This window comes from Oncorhynchus masou, chromosome 5 (genome assembly GCF_036934945.1).
Source record: "Oncorhynchus masou masou isolate Uvic2021 chromosome 5, UVic_Omas_1.1, whole genome shotgun sequence".
Lineage (NCBI taxonomy): Eukaryota > Metazoa > Chordata > Actinopteri > Salmoniformes > Salmonidae > Oncorhynchus > Oncorhynchus masou.
In genome coordinates, this window is record NC_088216.1 from 43,159,960 (window position 1) to 43,177,523 (window position 17,564).

General features: G+C 44.0%; 1 protein-coding gene across 1 annotated transcript; it reads right to left on the reverse strand.

Annotated features, from left to right (window-relative positions):
- Positions 1–1,136: 1,136 nt before the first annotated feature.
- LOC135539619 (myosin regulatory light polypeptide 9) lies at positions 1,137–13,274 on the reverse strand. The gene is made up of 4 exons (XM_064965610.1): positions 13,166–13,274; positions 6,785–6,986; positions 4,876–5,037; positions 1,137–2,212 (listed from the first exon to the last, which is right to left on the reverse strand). The coding sequence occupies exons 2-4, from the start codon at positions 6,966–6,968 to the stop codon at positions 2,037–2,039; spliced, it is 522 nt and encodes a 173-aa protein (XP_064821682.1). The 5' UTR covers positions 6,969–6,986; positions 13,166–13,274; the 3' UTR covers positions 1,137–2,036.
- Positions 13,275–17,564: the final 4,290 nt, after the last annotated feature.

The window sequence follows — 17,564 nt, forward strand, 5'->3', positions numbered from 1 at the left end:
GTCGGCAGACTTCGTCTTCATGACCAAGGAGGGAGGTCCACGACCGTGCATCGATTAGAGGCCACAATTCCATCACCACCAAGTCACGCTACCCCCCGCCATCGAACAGCTCCGCCAGGCCCATTTTTTTTTTTACTAAACTGGACCTGCGGAGTGCCTAAACCGCATCCAAGAAGAGGATGAATGGAAAATGGCCTTCAGCACAATGTCTGGGCACTATGAGTTCTTGGTGATGCCTTATGGATTAGCCAATGCCCCGTCGGTGTTCCAGGCATTCGTGAACGAGGTGTTCTGTGACATGCTCGGGCGCCAGGTGGTTGTGCAGATGACATCCTGATCTACTCGGCCACCTTGGAGAATCACATCACCCTTGACCGGGTAGTCCTGAGGCGCCACCTGGAGAACCATCTGTACGTCAAAGCGGAGAAGTGCCTGTTCTATCAGATCGATGTCTCCATCTTGGGATACCGGATCAGCCCGCAGGGAGGGGTTATGGAGGAAAGGATGGTACCAGTCCCAACCACCATAAAGGGACTACAACTTTTTTTGGGGTGGTTTGCCAACTTCTACAGCCGCTTCATTAATAACTGCAACTCCATCGCCGCTCCTCTCACCTCAAGGGTGGTCCCCTTAAGTGGCTGTGGAGTCCTGCAGCCGATGAGACCTTCCATCTATTGAAGGGGTGTTTCACCTCCGCCCGTTGCTGAAACACCCAGACCCAGAAACACCTCTACGTTGCCGATCTACTAACTACCGGTCCTGGCAATCGTTACGCACACCTGGACCTCATCATCACCCTGGTTTTCTCCCTTTTATTTATCCCCCAGTCATCAGTATTGGTTTTGTTCAAGTTCTGTACACTTCTCCTGTTTTTATCTTTAGGATTCTTATTAAACTCACCTTTTGCATCTGCTTCCTGACTCGCAGCGTATACGTTACAACGAGAGAATGACAGCCCTTTTAGATATCTAGATATTATTGACCTTAAAGGCTCAGTGGCTCTTGAAACACTATCTGCCGCTTTTTACTAAAACCGTTCACAAGTGGGATCCAGTGTTTCATTATAGTGGACTACTTAATTTTATCACTTGTCAAAATGGTGTCAAAACTGCAATGTGAGGAAATCAAATCGGTACTTTTGGTATGGGAATGTCTTTTATTTTCTCCAATACAGAATATAAAAAGGTACACAGCTGCTGCACTGAATGCAGCAGGACATTGAAACAACTCTTCATCTTGGAATAAAGGACATGACTTTACAGGCATGCTACTCTTCCACAACATTTCAACCCAAACAACCCAGCCTGACCATTTCCTTCTGCTCTTCATCCTCCTTGGAAGGGCAACGCATAAGACTTTGCTCGGCAAAACACAATTTCTAGGCTGACTTCCTCCACAACGTTGCCCCTGGCCTCTTTTTTTTTTTAACATGTCCAATCCTTCAACAACATTCATGTTGAGTGTTCCAACTTTAATGATTTTGATGCATCAATGCAGGCATAGTTAGAATAGACCTGACCAGCTGACAAGGGGATACGACGAGAAGCATGTCAAACAAAAGGTGGAATAATAAGCATTTAAGCAATGAGGGTAAACTATAACCTGCTTTGATTGTCAAAAACATTACATGAATAGAACAAAATAGTCCTTTTAAAATGTGGTTTTCCAACACAGCTTCTGGATAGAAGGTGCAGTTTCTTACAAAGGCAGTGCTGGTGCTGATGTGAGAGAAGGAGAGGTAAACTTGGCCAGTACACACACACACACACAAAGGTGTTCAGTGCATCTTATAAGTCTAACACGGCTTCCTACCACTTTGTCACCTTTCCTTCATCTGCACTGGTTTATGAGAGACTACGAATTACAGAAAGGACATATGGAGACGAAGCCACTAAAGACTTGTTAAGATGCATTTAGCTGAGATACACTCCTCCTCAATGGATAATCACCATTGACAATAAAACTTACTGAAGAGGAGTCCATCCCAGCTAGAAAGCACTGTATGTGTGTGGGCCGCGAGGCAGTCGCCTGTCTCTCTACATGTCGTCCTTGTCCTTGGCACCGTGTTTGAGGATGCGAGTGAACTCGGCGTAGTTGAAGTTGCCTTTCTTGTCGATGGGCGCCTCGCGAAACAGCTCGTCCACCTCCTCGTCGGTGAAGCGGTCACCCATGGTGGTCAGCAGCTCCCTCAGGTGGTCCTCGTGGATCACCCCTGCAAACAGGGGAGAGTTATTGGGCGTGAGAGTTAACCGCTCCATATTTTATCTAATGGGTGGCATCCATAAGTCTAAATATTCCTGTTACATTGCACAACCTTCAATGTTGTGTCATAATTAATAAAAAATCATGTCAAATTAGTTTGCAACAAGCCAGGGGGCCTAAACTGTTGCATATACCCTGACTGTGTGCAATGAACGCAAGAGAAGTGACAAAATTTCCATAATTTGATATTGCCTGCTAACCTGGATTTCTTTTAACTAAATATGCAGGTTTAAAAAATATATACTTCTGTGTAAATGCGCTTTTTTTGGCTGTCTTTGTTAGGAAGAAATAGTCTTCACACAGTTTGCAACGAGCCAGGTGGCCCAAACTGCTGCATATACCCTGACTCTGTTGCACAGTACGCAAAAGTAGTGACTCAATTTCCCTAGGTAAAAGAAATTCATGTTAGCAGGCAATATTAACTAAATATGCAGGTTTAAAAATATTTACTTGTGTATTGATTTCAAGAAAGGCGTTAATGTTTATGGTTAAGTACACATTGGTGCAACGACAGTGCTTTTTTCGCTAATGCGCTTGTTAAATCACCCGTTTGGCGAAGTAGGCTATGATTCAATGATAAATGAACAGGCACCGCATCGATTATATGCAATGCAGGACAAGCTAGATAAACTAGTAATATCATCAACCTTGTGTAGTTAACTAGTGATTATCTTGAGATTGATTGTTTTTTATAAGATATGTTTAATGCTAGCTTGCACCTTACCTTGGCTCCTTGCTGCACTCGCAAAACAAGTAGTCAGTCTGCCACGCAGTCTCCTCGTGGAGTGCAACGTAATCGGCCATGATCGGTGTCCAAAAATGCCGATTACCGATTGTAATGAAAACTTGAAATCGGCCCTAATTAATCACCCATTCCGATTAATCGGTTGACCTCTACTATGTAGACAGGAGGAGTATTATATGCCAGCTAAGCCTAAATGCTGCAAATGTGGTGGTGAACATGCACCCGAATTTCTGAAGTGTCCTGTTAGGGTGAAGGAGACAGAGGTGGCAAGAATAATGTCTGTCCAGAATTTCTCCTATCCAGTGGCATTGAGAAGAATGGAAGAAAGGCATTAAGTTCAATAAGAAATGGTAATAGGAGTAGAGACACAAGATGATGTTCCTTGTCAACAGAGGGATCCTGACATGTTGCATGTTAAGAAAGTGGACTTTGTAGAATTTATTACTTTGGTTATCAACTGCACAGAGAAGATAGGCATCATTGAGAGTGCGGCTGAGCGTTTTTTGGTTACTTTTCTGCAGGCATTACAAGGAATCCTGTCGATGAATGCTCCGTCCTCACAGGCACCCGAGCCTGAGTAGGATTGTGATTTGAATGTGACTGAATGTGGGATGGTTATTTTGATTTATTTTTGTATTATCCCTTCCCGCAATTTAATATATTACTTTTGTTTTATTTCAATACCCTGTACAGTAGGCGGGGCAATACACCAATAGGTGTAGTCTGCCATAAAACTTTAAAGAAGAACCGCTCAGTAGTTACTCTATCCATATTACCAGCAATATTCTTTCTATTTCTATGACGGATTTGCGGCCGCAACTTAGATAATGCATTGATACATAGCTATCAACAGCTCATATAGGCACGGTTTAACTGAGACTCATCTCTTGACAGGTAGGCTGGTAGTGTCACTGATCCGGAGGTCTATGCCACCGGCCTTCAAGGCGTCACTGAACTGGATTCATTACCACCAACCCCGGGCTGTCTTGTCTCATTATGCACACCTGGTTCCCATTCCCCCTGATTAGTATGTTATATATGAGCCCTCTGTTCCCCATTGTCCTTGTCGGTTATTGTTACCATGTCCGTTGGTCTTGTGAGTACCTGTGCTGTTGTATCGGCTTCCATGCTACGTGTTATTGTGCACTATTTTTTTACGGGTCTCGTCCCGTGTATTATTTTGAGGTTTATACCTCACTCTTTGTTTGGGTGGAGAAAATAAAACATCCTGTTATGTATTCCTGCGCTTGTCTCCTATCATTATACAGCGTGACAGGTAGTCATTTTCTGAAATCATGATTTTCAACTGACAGGAATTACTCAATAGTTGCAGCAAATGCCTCTGAGATGGGCCTTTTAAAGTGGCAATATATAACTTTTTGGGTGAGCTGACCAAATTCACATAGAAATGTCAGTTATTGATCTGTCATCCTACTTGAAAGCAAGTCTAAGAAGCAGTAGATCTGTTATATGTGCACTATTTCTATGCTTCTGGTTCTTAACTTTTGTTTTTGCTTTTACTTTTGGTTTTGTACACCAGCTTCAAACTGCTGAAACAATATTTTTGGTTATGAAAAATATATTTCACAGCAGTTTAGGTACAATGATTCTCTACATTAGACTAGCTTATTTTGTTACATAAACTGAAATTGGATTTTTAGCAACCAGGAAAAGGTGGAGAATTTTCTGCATAGTTCAACTTTAAACATATGAACCAGGGACTGATGCATATCTGTGTATCATTAAATTCCTATAATTTTCCCATTTGTTTTTCCTTTTTAGCGTTTGATGTTGTTGTTATGGTGGAGGCTAGGGGTTGACATTGGAGAGTGTTTGTGTGTGCTTGTGTGTGTGTTTGTGTGTCTCACCAGAGCCCTCCTCATCGAAGCAGGCGAAGGCGTTGCGGATGACGTCCTCGGGGTCAGTGCCGTTGAGGCGCTCTCCAAACATAGTGAGGAACATGGTGAAGTTGATGGGCCCCGGCGCCTCAGCCATCATCCCCTCCAGGTACTCATCAGATGGGTTCTTACCTGAGAAACACAACAAAACACACACACCATGGTCAACATTTCAGCGCTTCTCCGGTCTTTTGAATACTTTTTAGCCGGTAGTTCTGAAAGTAGCTTCACTAGCCAAAAGTGGTTCCCGAAAATTGCATACTATTTCACACTGTGCAGATATGCGCACCACATCGTTGCTCTCTCTCTCGCTCTGCTGTGGGTGCATGATGTTCCTCTTGCTAGCTGTCACTCATATGGCGAGGGGCTGAACTCAAATTTCTAGGGGGCTGGCCAACCGTACGTGGGGGAAAATGGCACTGCACAGTTTACAGAAAAACAGTTGTTTTCAAACTAGGTAAGACAGTAATTCTGCTCATAGAATATTCATGTATGAACTACACATTGACACATCCAGCCCAAAGTGGGAGGTTTAAAACATACTTAGATATCGCCAAAGTTCTGGAGCATGTCTTTAAGTAGTCAAATCTGAATTTTGTTCAACAGTAGCCATTGATTAATTAGGTCAGGCTTTGTTTTTTGATAGATTATGGTTAAATGTTATTATTGATCTGCCTGCTTATTGTTCTCTCTCTATTTTACAGTATACTAGTGTTTAGCTGGGAAATGCATTTCTGTTGCAATACAGATTCAATGAAACTCATGTTCTATGACTGAGTGGAATTTATTTTAATTGCACTGAATTCAATTCTACTTCCTGTCACTCAAACTCAACATTGTGTGGGGAGTGGCCAATTTGATTTTCAACTCATGAGTTTAATGTTTAGGCCTTGTATATCAACTCAGCAAAAAAATAAACATCCTCTCACTGTCAACTGTGTTTATTTTCAGAAAACTTAAAATGTGTAAATATTTGTATGAACATAACAAGATACAACAACTGAGACATAAGCTGAAACAGTTCCACAGACATGTGACTAACATAAATTGAATAATGTGTCCCTGAACAAAGGGGGCCAAAATCAAAAGTAACAGTCAGTAACTGGTGTGGCCACCAGCTGCATTAAGTACTGCAGTGCATCTCCTCATGGACTGCACCAGTTTTGCCAGTTCTTGCTGTCAGATGTTAGCACACTCTCCCACCACGGCACCTGCAAGTTCACAGACGTTTCTGGGGGGGAATGGCCCTAGCCCTCACCCTCCAATCCAAACGGTCCTAGACCTCAATGGGATTGAGATCCAGGCTCTTCGAAGGCCATGGCAGAACACTGACATTCCTGTCTTGCAGGAAATCACTCACAGAACGAGCAGTATGGCTGGTGGAATTGTCATGCTGGACGGTCATGTCAGGATGATCCTGCAGGAAGGGTACCACATGAGGGAGGGGGGTGTTTTCCCTGTAACGCACAGCGTTGTGATTGCCTGCAACGGCAGTAAGCTCAGTCTGATGATGCTGTGACACACCACATGTTCGCGCAGATGAGCAGGGACCCTGGGCATCTTTCTTTTGGTGTTTCTCAGTCAGTAGAAAAGTCTCTTTAGTGTCCTAAGTTTTCATAACTGTGACCTTAATTGCCTACCCTCTGTAAGCTGTTAGTGTCTTAACGACCGTTCCACAGGTGCATGTTCATTAATTGTTTATGGTTCATTGAACAAGCATGGGAAACAGTGTTTAAACCCTTTTTAATTAAGATTTGTGAAGTTATTTGGATTTTTATGAATTATCTTTGAAAGACAGGGTCCTGAAAAAGGGATGTTTAGAATATAATAACCCTCTAACAACAGTTTCCAATGGGTTCCCCTTTGGCCCGTGTCTTACCCAGTGAGGCCAGCATATCGTGCAGATCCTCCTTGTCGATGAAGCCATCTCGGTTCTGGTCGATCATGTTGAAGGCCTCCTTGAACTCCTGGATCTGAGACTGGTCAAACATGGCGAACACGTTGGACGTGGCCCTCTGGGGGCGCTTCTTGGTGGTCTTCCCCTTTGCGCGTTTGCTCGACATGGTGGTGGTTGGATTGGCCTACGGGTTGCAGAATAGGACATGGATAGTTAGTCAGATGAAAGATAGACTTGCATATTGTCAAAGGGGAATGTCCCAAAAAATAATTTGAGAAAAATGTTCTTGGATAAAGCTTGGCACTCAACAAGAGTATATAAAGTGAAAATGTAGACAGTGATGCTTTACAAGACTAAATCAGTCGGTGTCATTACGATGTGCATTTTAAATGATCATACATGAGTTAGTGACGGTCAGTGCCGTTTAAGATGATTTTTTTAGAAGCATGACCTTATTTCTATTAGAGCATATTGGATGACTGTCATTCATATTCCATTCACCCAGCTCAATGTAAATAGAATAGGTTTAGGCTACTTACTACATGACACTCAAATTCTCCCTATAACCATCATGAGGTTGCTACAACCTAGCCTATGACTGAAAGTTTACAACATAGGTGCACAGTTGAGAGAAATGTGAGTAATCAAGGTGACAGACTTTGTGCAAGGTGGTATTGAATGTGTCAATCTTGCCTGCATCTAGCTGACCTAGGGTGTAATCATTAGTCCAACAGTTGCAAATGGGAGTTTCTATTGGACAAATTCAGGTATGTTTATCTCCGTTTTGTTCGCTTCCGTTTTAAGAAACATTTTAACAGAATCAACGGAATTAATACACCCCTGATCACATGCAAACACAGTTCACTTTCATAGCAGCCAAATCGTTATACAATTCCTTCTCGCCTCTACGCACTCTCTTCCTCTCACCTCTTCCCTTCGCTTGTGGACTTCAGTGCACAACACATCAGCTCTCTGACCAGTCATTGGCAGCAGAGAACTGGAAGGCGGCCAAAGGAGGTGTTGGCTTTGGGGATGACCAGTAAAATATACCTGCTGGAGCTAGTGCTACGGGTGGGTGTTGCTATGGTGGCCAGTGAGCTGAGATAAGGCGGGGCTTTACCTAGCAAAAACTTATAGATGACCTGGAGCTAGTGGGTTTGGCAACGAATATGTAGCGAGGACCTGCCAACGAGAGCGTACAGGTCGCAATGGTAGGTAGTATATGGGGCTTTGGTGACAAAACGGATGGCACTGTGATAGACTACATCCAATTTGTTGAGTGTTGGAAGCCATTTTGTAAATGACATCGCCGGAGTCAAGGATCGGTAGGATAGTCAGTTTTACAAGGTTATGTTTGGCAGCATGAGTGAAGGAGCCTTTGCTGCGAAATAGGAAGCCAATTCTAGATATCATTTTGGATTGGAGATGCTTAATGTGAGTCTGGAAGGAGAGTTTACAGTCTCACCAGACACCTTGGTATTTGTAGTTGTCCACATATTCTAAGTCAGAACCGTCCAGAGTAGTGATGCTGGTCGGTCGGGTGCAGGCAGCAATCGGTTGAAGAGCATGCATTTAGTTTTACAAGGAGTGTTGTATGGCATTGAAGCTTGTTTGGATGTTTGTTAACACAGTGTCCAAAGAAGGGCCAGATGTATACAGAATGGTGTCGTCTGCATAGAGGTGGATCAGAGAATCACCAGCAGCAAGAGTGACATCATTGATATATACAGAGGAAAGAGTCGGCCCAAGAATTGAACCCTGTGACACCCCCATAGACTGCCAGAGGTCTGGACAACAGGCCCTCCGATTTGACACAATGAACTCCGAGAAGTAGTTGGTGAACCAGGCGAGGCAGTCATTTGAGAAACCAAGACTATTGAGTCTGGCAATAAGAATTGATTGACAGAGTCGAAAGCCTTGGCCAGGTTGATGAAGACGGCTGCACAGTACTGTCTTTTATCGATGGTGGTTATGATATTGTTTAGGACCTTGAGCGTGGCTGAGGTGCACCCATGACCAGCTCGGAAACCAGATTGCATCGTGGAGAAGCTACGGTGGGATTCTAAATGGTTGGTGATCTGTCTGTTATCTTCGCTTTCGAGTTGTCTCGCTGAAATCCACAAAGCAGACAATCCACAAAGCAGACATTGTGGGCTAGTTTAGGTTAGTGTTGCGCAAAATATTATGTTGCGTCATTATGCCATGGACCTACATTATATAGGTATGCACGGTAGCTTTGACATCGGCGTTAAACTATACATCGGGTCTATACTGACGTTGGCATTTTTAGCTAATATCGTCCGATTCCGTTATGTTCACTATGTCGTGCATCTCTACCATCTTCAGTTTCTCTGCATTTGTGAGAAAGATCATGCCATCAACCTCCAAACCATACTTTCTCTGTCAATGCACTGAAGACACCGGTGGTGCTACCCCTAAAGTGTCACCTGCAGTGAACAGTGTCAAGATGACAAAAGACGGCCACCTGCTTTCCTGGAGAACGGGCCAAATTTAGACCTGTCACTCACACGCGGGGCTCAGTGTGCATCATTGAGGAAGTGTGTACAGGAGATGATAGTGCTGCTGGGTGGTGGCACTTCAGAATGCTGATTATGAGAGAGCCAATGCCATGCAGGAAGGAACAGGTAATTAAAGAAATATGTTGGATTTGAATCAGTGACTGATTAGTGACTGAGTATCTATTGTTTCTCTCTCTACTGGCATTAAGTACAGAAGATATACAGTTAATTTGGAAAGTAAATCAGACCCCTTCCCTTTGTCCACATTTTTTTTATGTTACAGCCTTATTCTAAAATGGATTTAAAAAATAAATAATCTACACACAATACCCCATAATGACAAAGCGAAAACAGGTTTTTAGAAATTGTAGCAAAAAAAACAACATACCTTATTTACATAATTATTCAGACCCTTTGCTATGAGACTCAAAATTGAGCTCAATTTTCCATTGATCATCCTTTAGGTGTTTTTACAACTTGATTGGAGTCCACCTGTGGTAAATTCAATTGATTGGACATGATTTGGAAAGGCACACACCTGTCTATATAAGGTCGTACAGTCAACATTGTATGTCAGAGCAAAAACCAAGCCATGTGGTCGAAGGAATTGTCCTTAGAGCTCCAAGACAGGATTACGTCGAGGCACAGATCTGGGGAAGGGTACTGAAAAGTTTCTGCAGCATTGAAGGTCCACAGAGGCCGCCATCATTCTTAAATGGAAGAAGTTTGGAACCACCAAGACTCTTCCTAGAGCTAGCCACCTGGCCAAACTGAGCAAAAGGGGGGAGAAGGGACTTGGGCACGGAGGTGACCAAGAACCTGATGGTCACTGACAGAGCTCCAGAGTTCCTACGTGGAAATGGTTGTCCTTATGGAAGGTTCTCCCATCTCTGTAGCACTCCACCAATCAGGCCTTTATGGTAGAGTGGCCAGACAGAAGCCACTCCTCGGGAAAAGACACATGACAGCCCACTTGGAATTTGCCAAAGGGTACTTAAAGGACTCAGACCAATGGAAACAGGATGCTTTGGCCTGAATGCCAAGCCTCATGTTCTTGAGGAAACCTGGCACCATCCCTACGGTGAAGCATGGTGGTGGCAGCATCACAATGTGGGGATGTTTTTCAGTGGCAGGGACTGGGGGACTAGTTAGTATTGAGGGAAAGATTAATGTAGCAGTACAGAGTGATCCTTGCTGAAAACCTGCCACAGAGCGCTCAGAACCTCAGAATGGGGTGAATGTTCACCTAACAGGACAATGACCCTAAGCACACAGCCAAGACAACGCAGGAGGGGCTTCGTGACAAATCTCTGAATGTTCTTGAGTACCCCAGCCAGAGCCCGGACTTGAACCCAATCGAACATCTCTGGAGAGACCTGCAGCAATGCTCCCCATACAACCTGACAGTGCTTGAGAGGATCTGCAGAGAAGAATGGGAATAACTCCCCAAATACAGGTGTGCCAAGCTTGTAGCATCATACCCAAGAAGAGTCGATGCTGTAATCGCTGCCAAAGGTGCTTCAACAAAGTACTGAGTAAAGAGTCTGAATACTTATTTAAATGTAAAATTTCATTTGTTTTGTGTAAAAAATGTATAAAAACCTGTTTTGGGTTTGTCATAGGGTATTGTGTGTAGATTGAGGGGGGAAATGATTTAATCTATTTTAGAATGAGGCTGTAACAAAGTGGAAAAAGTCAAGGGGTCTGATGTTTCGGGATGCACTGCAAATACTCATTTAGCAAGCCTTTTTTGAGGGATAGATTGGAACAACGTGTGTGCGTGTGATAGCAGGTTGTAGAATGGTAGAACACTAAATAGTGATTGTGTTCAGGCAAAAAAACAAACAGGAGAACGTTATAAAACTTAAATTAAAATGAGTGTTATCGTCCAAATTCAGGTATTATAAACAAAAATCTACTGTTTCACCCCTACTAGTTGTTAACACGGTTACTTGTAACTTGAGGGTTCTGCAGAAACAAGTTACGTAATATGTCTACCAGTCCACCTTCATATGTTGCGGGCAACTCTGCTCTGGACATAGACTTGATGAGGTTGTTAACACGGAACAACTGGAACATATGAAGGCGAACAGGTAAACATATTGCATTACTTGTTTCCAGTTCATAAGCCATGAGTGGTTAGAATATTTCTCCAAAGTTGGTTTCGGAGGCAATACTCAGACTTCCTTGGAAGTCTATGTTAGCTAAGGCTCGTCATTTGCCTATCTTCACTGTCCTTTATTGCTCTCTCTCTCTGCCTCTCTCTGGTACAAAGGGACAGTCATTTTCCCAATTGGATCAACCTGCAATAACAGACAGTGCTCTAATATGTAACCACATTTCAACCTGGTCAAGATCTCCAATGCAAAGCATCCCTACTGTTATCAGCCAGCCAACTGTATATGACCCAGTAGAAGTAAACAGGCCTGTGTGTAAAACCTGCACCTTATGCCGTCACTAACAAAGTTGACAATCACACAGCATTACACTCCAAGCAGTTGCTTGTTTGTTTTAATTAGGTTTGTTTACTTTACTCTGTTTTGTTCTCTCTGCTTGCCATCAGAGGTAACAGAGATCTGAGGGAGTGTGAAAGTTTGCTAATTCTCCCTGCTGCTACGTGAGGAAGCCCAAAACAAAACATTGTCCAGCTCCTTTTCAGAGGATGAAGGAATTCGAAGATGATTAGGATTTTGGGCCAGGGGGCAACTGTTTCTTCCCAGAAGTTCTCACAGTCCTCTTTTCCAGAGCTTTATAACACACCACTATGACAAAGGGGGCTGTTCAAAAATGAGATTGTTAGAAGAAGTGACTTTCAGTGCCAAGTTAACTGACTTCCTGTAAACATTAAATCGGTGGAATTCTGGAATGTTCCCGTTATCTTTCACATTCTTGTGTGACTCCAGAGGCCAAGGGACAACGAGATCCCTATCCCCTTGTAGTGAAGGCTAGCACAACTGTTAAAATGGATCAATTAATCTAGTCCAAACCCCCTCATCTAATCCCAACTAACTAAATCTCTTCAATCTGAAGCCACCTTGGAAACCTGTGTTTGCCAACCTTTGTGTGTAACATTCAAGTGGATTTCTACGCCCCAATGACCTCACTGCTTCTGAAACCTATTGAATTCCTCAGCACTCTCGACTGTCTGACTCACCGATGAGGTCTTGAAAACGTTTCAGGATCAACTCAATCATTGGTTTGTGTGTTGTGCTATTCTCTGATAACTGTTTATTAGTGTACCTCATCCTTGCCCAATGCACTCTATGTATCCCTCCCCTCTGTGTTGCAGACATTTACACTCACTCAGACTGTTAGTCACCAGACAGTCAATCACTCAAGTCTTGACCTGACCACCTAACCTTTCACCACAGGTCACTACTACTACCGAGGGGTCAGCACTGGGGTCGTTTCACAACGCTACACAGTCCAACAAACCTAACCAACCTCTTGTCTGAAAACAGCTCAACATGACAGGCTTTAGATTAGAAGTGAGACTGAGTTTGTGGGTCACAGAGTGGTGAAATTCCACTGTCTAATCTGGTGTGATGATGGGAGTACATTAGTAAAGCCTTCCTTCCACAAGTTGTGGGGACTACAGAGCACCAGCATGATGAGACGCTACTCCAGATGACCCTAAACCTATGACGGTTACTTTTGGCATACAAGGTGAACTCAGAAACCCTATCCCACCCCCACCTTTAGCCCAGCTCTTACCACTGTTGACAGTTTCCCATACAACTCTGGCTAATGTGTTGAAGTGCCACAAATCTAATCCCAACATAAATCCCACTCAACTAAACAACATTAAAACAGAAGGCAAAATGGAAGAAAAAACGTATCTTACCTTGGCTTCAAGGGAATAGTAGTTGTTTCAGGAGTCCTCCTAGCTCTTTGTCTGGGTCTCACTGTTTAGTTGGAAGGGAAGCAGGCAGCTCTGCTGAAAAGTTTGTTTAAAGCATCAGTCTGCTAACCGGCCCCTCCCACTCCTCCCCTGGCCAATCGGCTGTCCCAAACAGAGCTGGCCCAGCTCAGGCGTTTACCCATACAAGGGAAAAGAATGTGCAGGCCTGCTGCTCCCCACTGCCATAGCGGAGCAGGGGATGTTTGGGAATGGGGCTGAAATGACAGGAACTCTGATAAGGCTGCCTTATTTAGAGAGAAAAAATAAAGGGGCAGCGTGCAAAGGAGTTGTCTATGGTTTCTGCTTTTGTATCTGGGAGGGATGGAGGGGATGGAAGAGAAGATAGAACACCAGAGAACCCGGCCCCTAAAGGAGAGCCCCTAGTTGTTTTTCAAGCTGCCTAGGGGACTCCTTAAAAAGGCAGTCTGCACAGCCAAGCTACTGTCTGGATCTCTAGTCACCACCTTTTGTCATGGCAGTAGCATCAGTTCTGTGTTTTTATTGAGATTTTTTGTTGTGCTGTTCCAATTGGATGTCCCTTTTTAAATTCTTGTGTTACTGTTTTTGCAATTACCTACCAAGAAACAAAGTATCTGGTCACAACTGAGTTGCACAGATGTAGTCACACCTACTTTGTGGTGTTATTATCCAAATGTATCCATTGATGTGTATACCTTATCTGTAATTACCATGTATTGCCAAGTCACTTATTTATTTGACCTTTTTTTTAACAGGGAGTCACCATTGAAACCAAGGTCTCTTTGCTCAGCATGTACTCAAACGTCAAAATACAATATAATACAAATATACAAAATTACAAACACACTCAAGAAACACTGACATTCCTCAGCAAAGATGTCCCCAACCAACAATTTCAATTGCCGAGAGGCACCAGTACATCAAGTTGTAGGGAACTCTGTAGATTGTTCCATACATGGGGTGCAAAGAAACAAATCTGTTTATCACATTAACAACTGCCCCTAAAAAACAACTAATCCCTTTGAAAATGGAGTATGTGTTATCAATATATGTCAGAAACATTTATTCTAGTGTCAAAATGGACTACAACATGTAAATAGAATAATTTATCATAAAGTCAGTCTCGGAGTTTGGAACCTGAGTGCGTCACGAGTAAATGGAGGTTGGGTTTGGATTATAATTATGTCAACCATGAATGATGTCTTTTGCCAAGCTCCACATACAAATGGCCCCTCCGCCCACTTTGCTTCCCTTCATTGAACGGCGCTTCGTTGTTTCCTCTCCCCGAACACGTTCAAAGGATCACGGCCGTTTTGAGACTAAAAATGCCCTATTCAGATTGACCATGCGACAATGCATGCTTCCAGAAGGATGCACAGCCAACTATGGTTTACTTGCCCTGCCAAAAAGACCCTACCATGCAGAATAAGTGGTTGGAGTTTGTTGAGTATACCTCTAACTAGACCATAGACTGCTAGTTATGTATATACAGTGGGGTCCACAACTTCACAAGCATGGGGACCATGTACTGGCCTGAGTGGATAGAGTCTAGGTGTAGGTGGACACCCCTACTCATTCAAGGGTTTTTTCTACATAGTAGAATAATAGTGAAGACATCAAAACTATGAAATAACACATATGGAATCATGTAGTAACCAAAATAGTGTTAAACAAATCAAAATCTATTTTATATTTCAGATTCTTCAAAGTAGTCACACTTTGCCTTGATGGCAGCTTTGCAGACCCTCAACCAGCTTCATGAGGTAGTCACCTGGAATGCATTTCAATTAAAATGTGTGCCAAGCCGAAGAACACCATCCCAACCGTGAAGCACAGGGGTGGCAGCATCATGTTGTGGGGGTGCTTTGCTGCAGGAGAGACTGGGGCACTTCACAAAATAGATGGCATCATGAGGAAGGAAAATGATGTAGATATATTGAAACAACATCTCAGGACATCAGTTAAAGTTATAGCTTGGTCGCAAATTGGTCTTCGAAATGGAGAATGACCCCAAGCATACTTTCAAATTTGTGGGCAGAACTAAGCGTGTGCGGGCAAGGAGGCCCACAAACCTCAGTTTCACCAACTCTGTCAGGAGGAATGTGCCAAAATTCACCCAACTTATTGTGGGAAGCTTGTGGAAGGCTACCCAAAACATTTGACCCAAGTTAAACAATTTAAAGGCAATGCTACCAAATCAAATTTTATTTGTCACATACACATGGTTAGCAGATGTTAATGCGAGTGCAGCAAAATGCTTGTGCTTCTAGTTCCGACAATGCAGTAATAACCAACGAGTCATCTAACCTAACAATTTCACAACAACTACCTTATACACAAGTGTAAAGGAATGAAGAATATGTACATAAAAATATATGAATGAGTGATGGTACACAACAGCATAGGCAATATGCAGTAGATGGTATCGAGTACAGTATATACATATGAGATGAGTAATGTAGGGTATGTAAACATTATATGAAGTGGCATTGTTTAAAGTTTCATCAATTTTTCCATTTTAAAAGTGGCTGGAGTTGAGTCAGTGTGTTGGCAGCAGCCACTCAATGTTAGTGGTGGCTGTTTAACGGTCTGATGGCCTTGCGATAGAAGCTGTTTTTCAGTCTCTCGGTCCCTGCTTTGATGCACCTGTACTGACCTCGCCTTCTGGATTATATCGGGGTGAACAGGCAGTGGCTCAGGTGATTGTTGTCCTTGATGATCTTTTTGGCCTTCCTGTGACATCGGGTGGTGTAGGTGTCCTGGAGGGCAGGTAGTTTTCCCCCGGTGATGCGTTGTGCAGACCTCACTACCCTCTGGAGAGCCTTACGGTTGTGGGCGGAATAGTTGCCGTACCAGGCGGTGATACATCCCGACAGGATGCTCTCGATTGTGCATCTGTAGAAGTTTGTGAGTGCTTTTGGTGACAAGCCGCATTTCTTCAGCCTCCTGAGGTTGAAGAGGTGCTGCTGCGCTGCCTTCACCACGCTGTCTGTGTGGGTGGACTAATTCAGTTTGTCCGTGATGTGTGCGCCGAGGAACTTCAAACTTACTACCCTCTCCACTACTGTCCCGTCGATGTGGATAGGGGGGGGGGGGTGCTCCCTCTGCTGTTTCCTGAAGTCCACGATCATCTCCTTTGTTTTATTGACATTGAGTGTGAGGTTATTTTCCTGACACCACACGCCGAGGGCCCTCACCTCCTCCCTGTAGGCTGTCTTGTCGTTGTTGGTAATCAAGCCTACCACTGTAGTGTCGTCTGCAAACTTGATGATTGAGTTGGAGGCGTGCATGGCCACGCAGTCGTGGGGGAACAGGAAGTACAGAAGAGGGCTGAGAACGCACCCTTGTGGGGCCCCAGTGTTGAGGATCAGTGGGGTGGAGATGTTGTTACCTACCCTCACCACCTGGGGGCGGGCCGTCAGGAAGTCCAGTACCCAGTTGCACAGGGCAGGGTCGAGACGAGTTTGGAGGGTACTATGGTGTTAAACGCTGAGCTGTAGTCGATGAACAGCATTCTCACATAGGTATTCCTCTTGTTTAGATGTGTTAGGGCAGTGTGGTTGTGATTGCGTCGTCTATGGACCTATTGGGGCGGTAAGCAAATTGGAGTGGGTCTAGGGTGTCAGGTAGGGTGGAGGTGATATGGTCCTTGACTCGTCTCTCAAAGCACTTCATGATGACGGGAGTGCGTGCTACGGGGCAGTAGTCGTTTAGCTCAGTTACCTTAGCTTTATTGGGAACAGGAACAATGGTGGCCCTCTTGAAGCATGTGGGAACAGCAGACTGGGATAAGGATTGATTGAATATGTCCGTAAACACACCAGCCAGCTGGTCTGCGCATGCTCTGAGGACGCGGCTGGGGATGCCGTCTGGGCCTGCAGCCTTGCGAGGGTTAACACGCTTAAATGTTTTACTCACGTCGGCTGCAGTGAAGGAGAGTCCACAGGTTTTGGTAGTGGGCCATGTCAGTGGCACCGTATTGTCCTCAAAGCAAGCAAAAAAGTGTTTTAGTCTGTCTGGAAGCAAGACATCGTGGTCCGCGACGGGTCTGGTTTTCTTTTTGTAATCCATGATTGACTGTAGACCCTGCCACATAACTCTTGTGTCTGAGCCGTTGAATTGCGACTCTACTTTGTCTCTATACTGACGCTTAGCTTGTTTGATTGCCTTTCGGAGGGAATAGCTACACTGTTTATATTCGGTCATATTTCCGGTCACCTTGCCCTGATTAAAAGCAGTGGTTCACGCTTTCAGTTTCGAGCGAATGCTGCCATCAATCCACGGTTTCTGGTTTGGGAATGTTTTAATAGTTGCTGTGTTTACGACATCGCCGATGCACTTGCTAACAAACTCGCTCACCGAA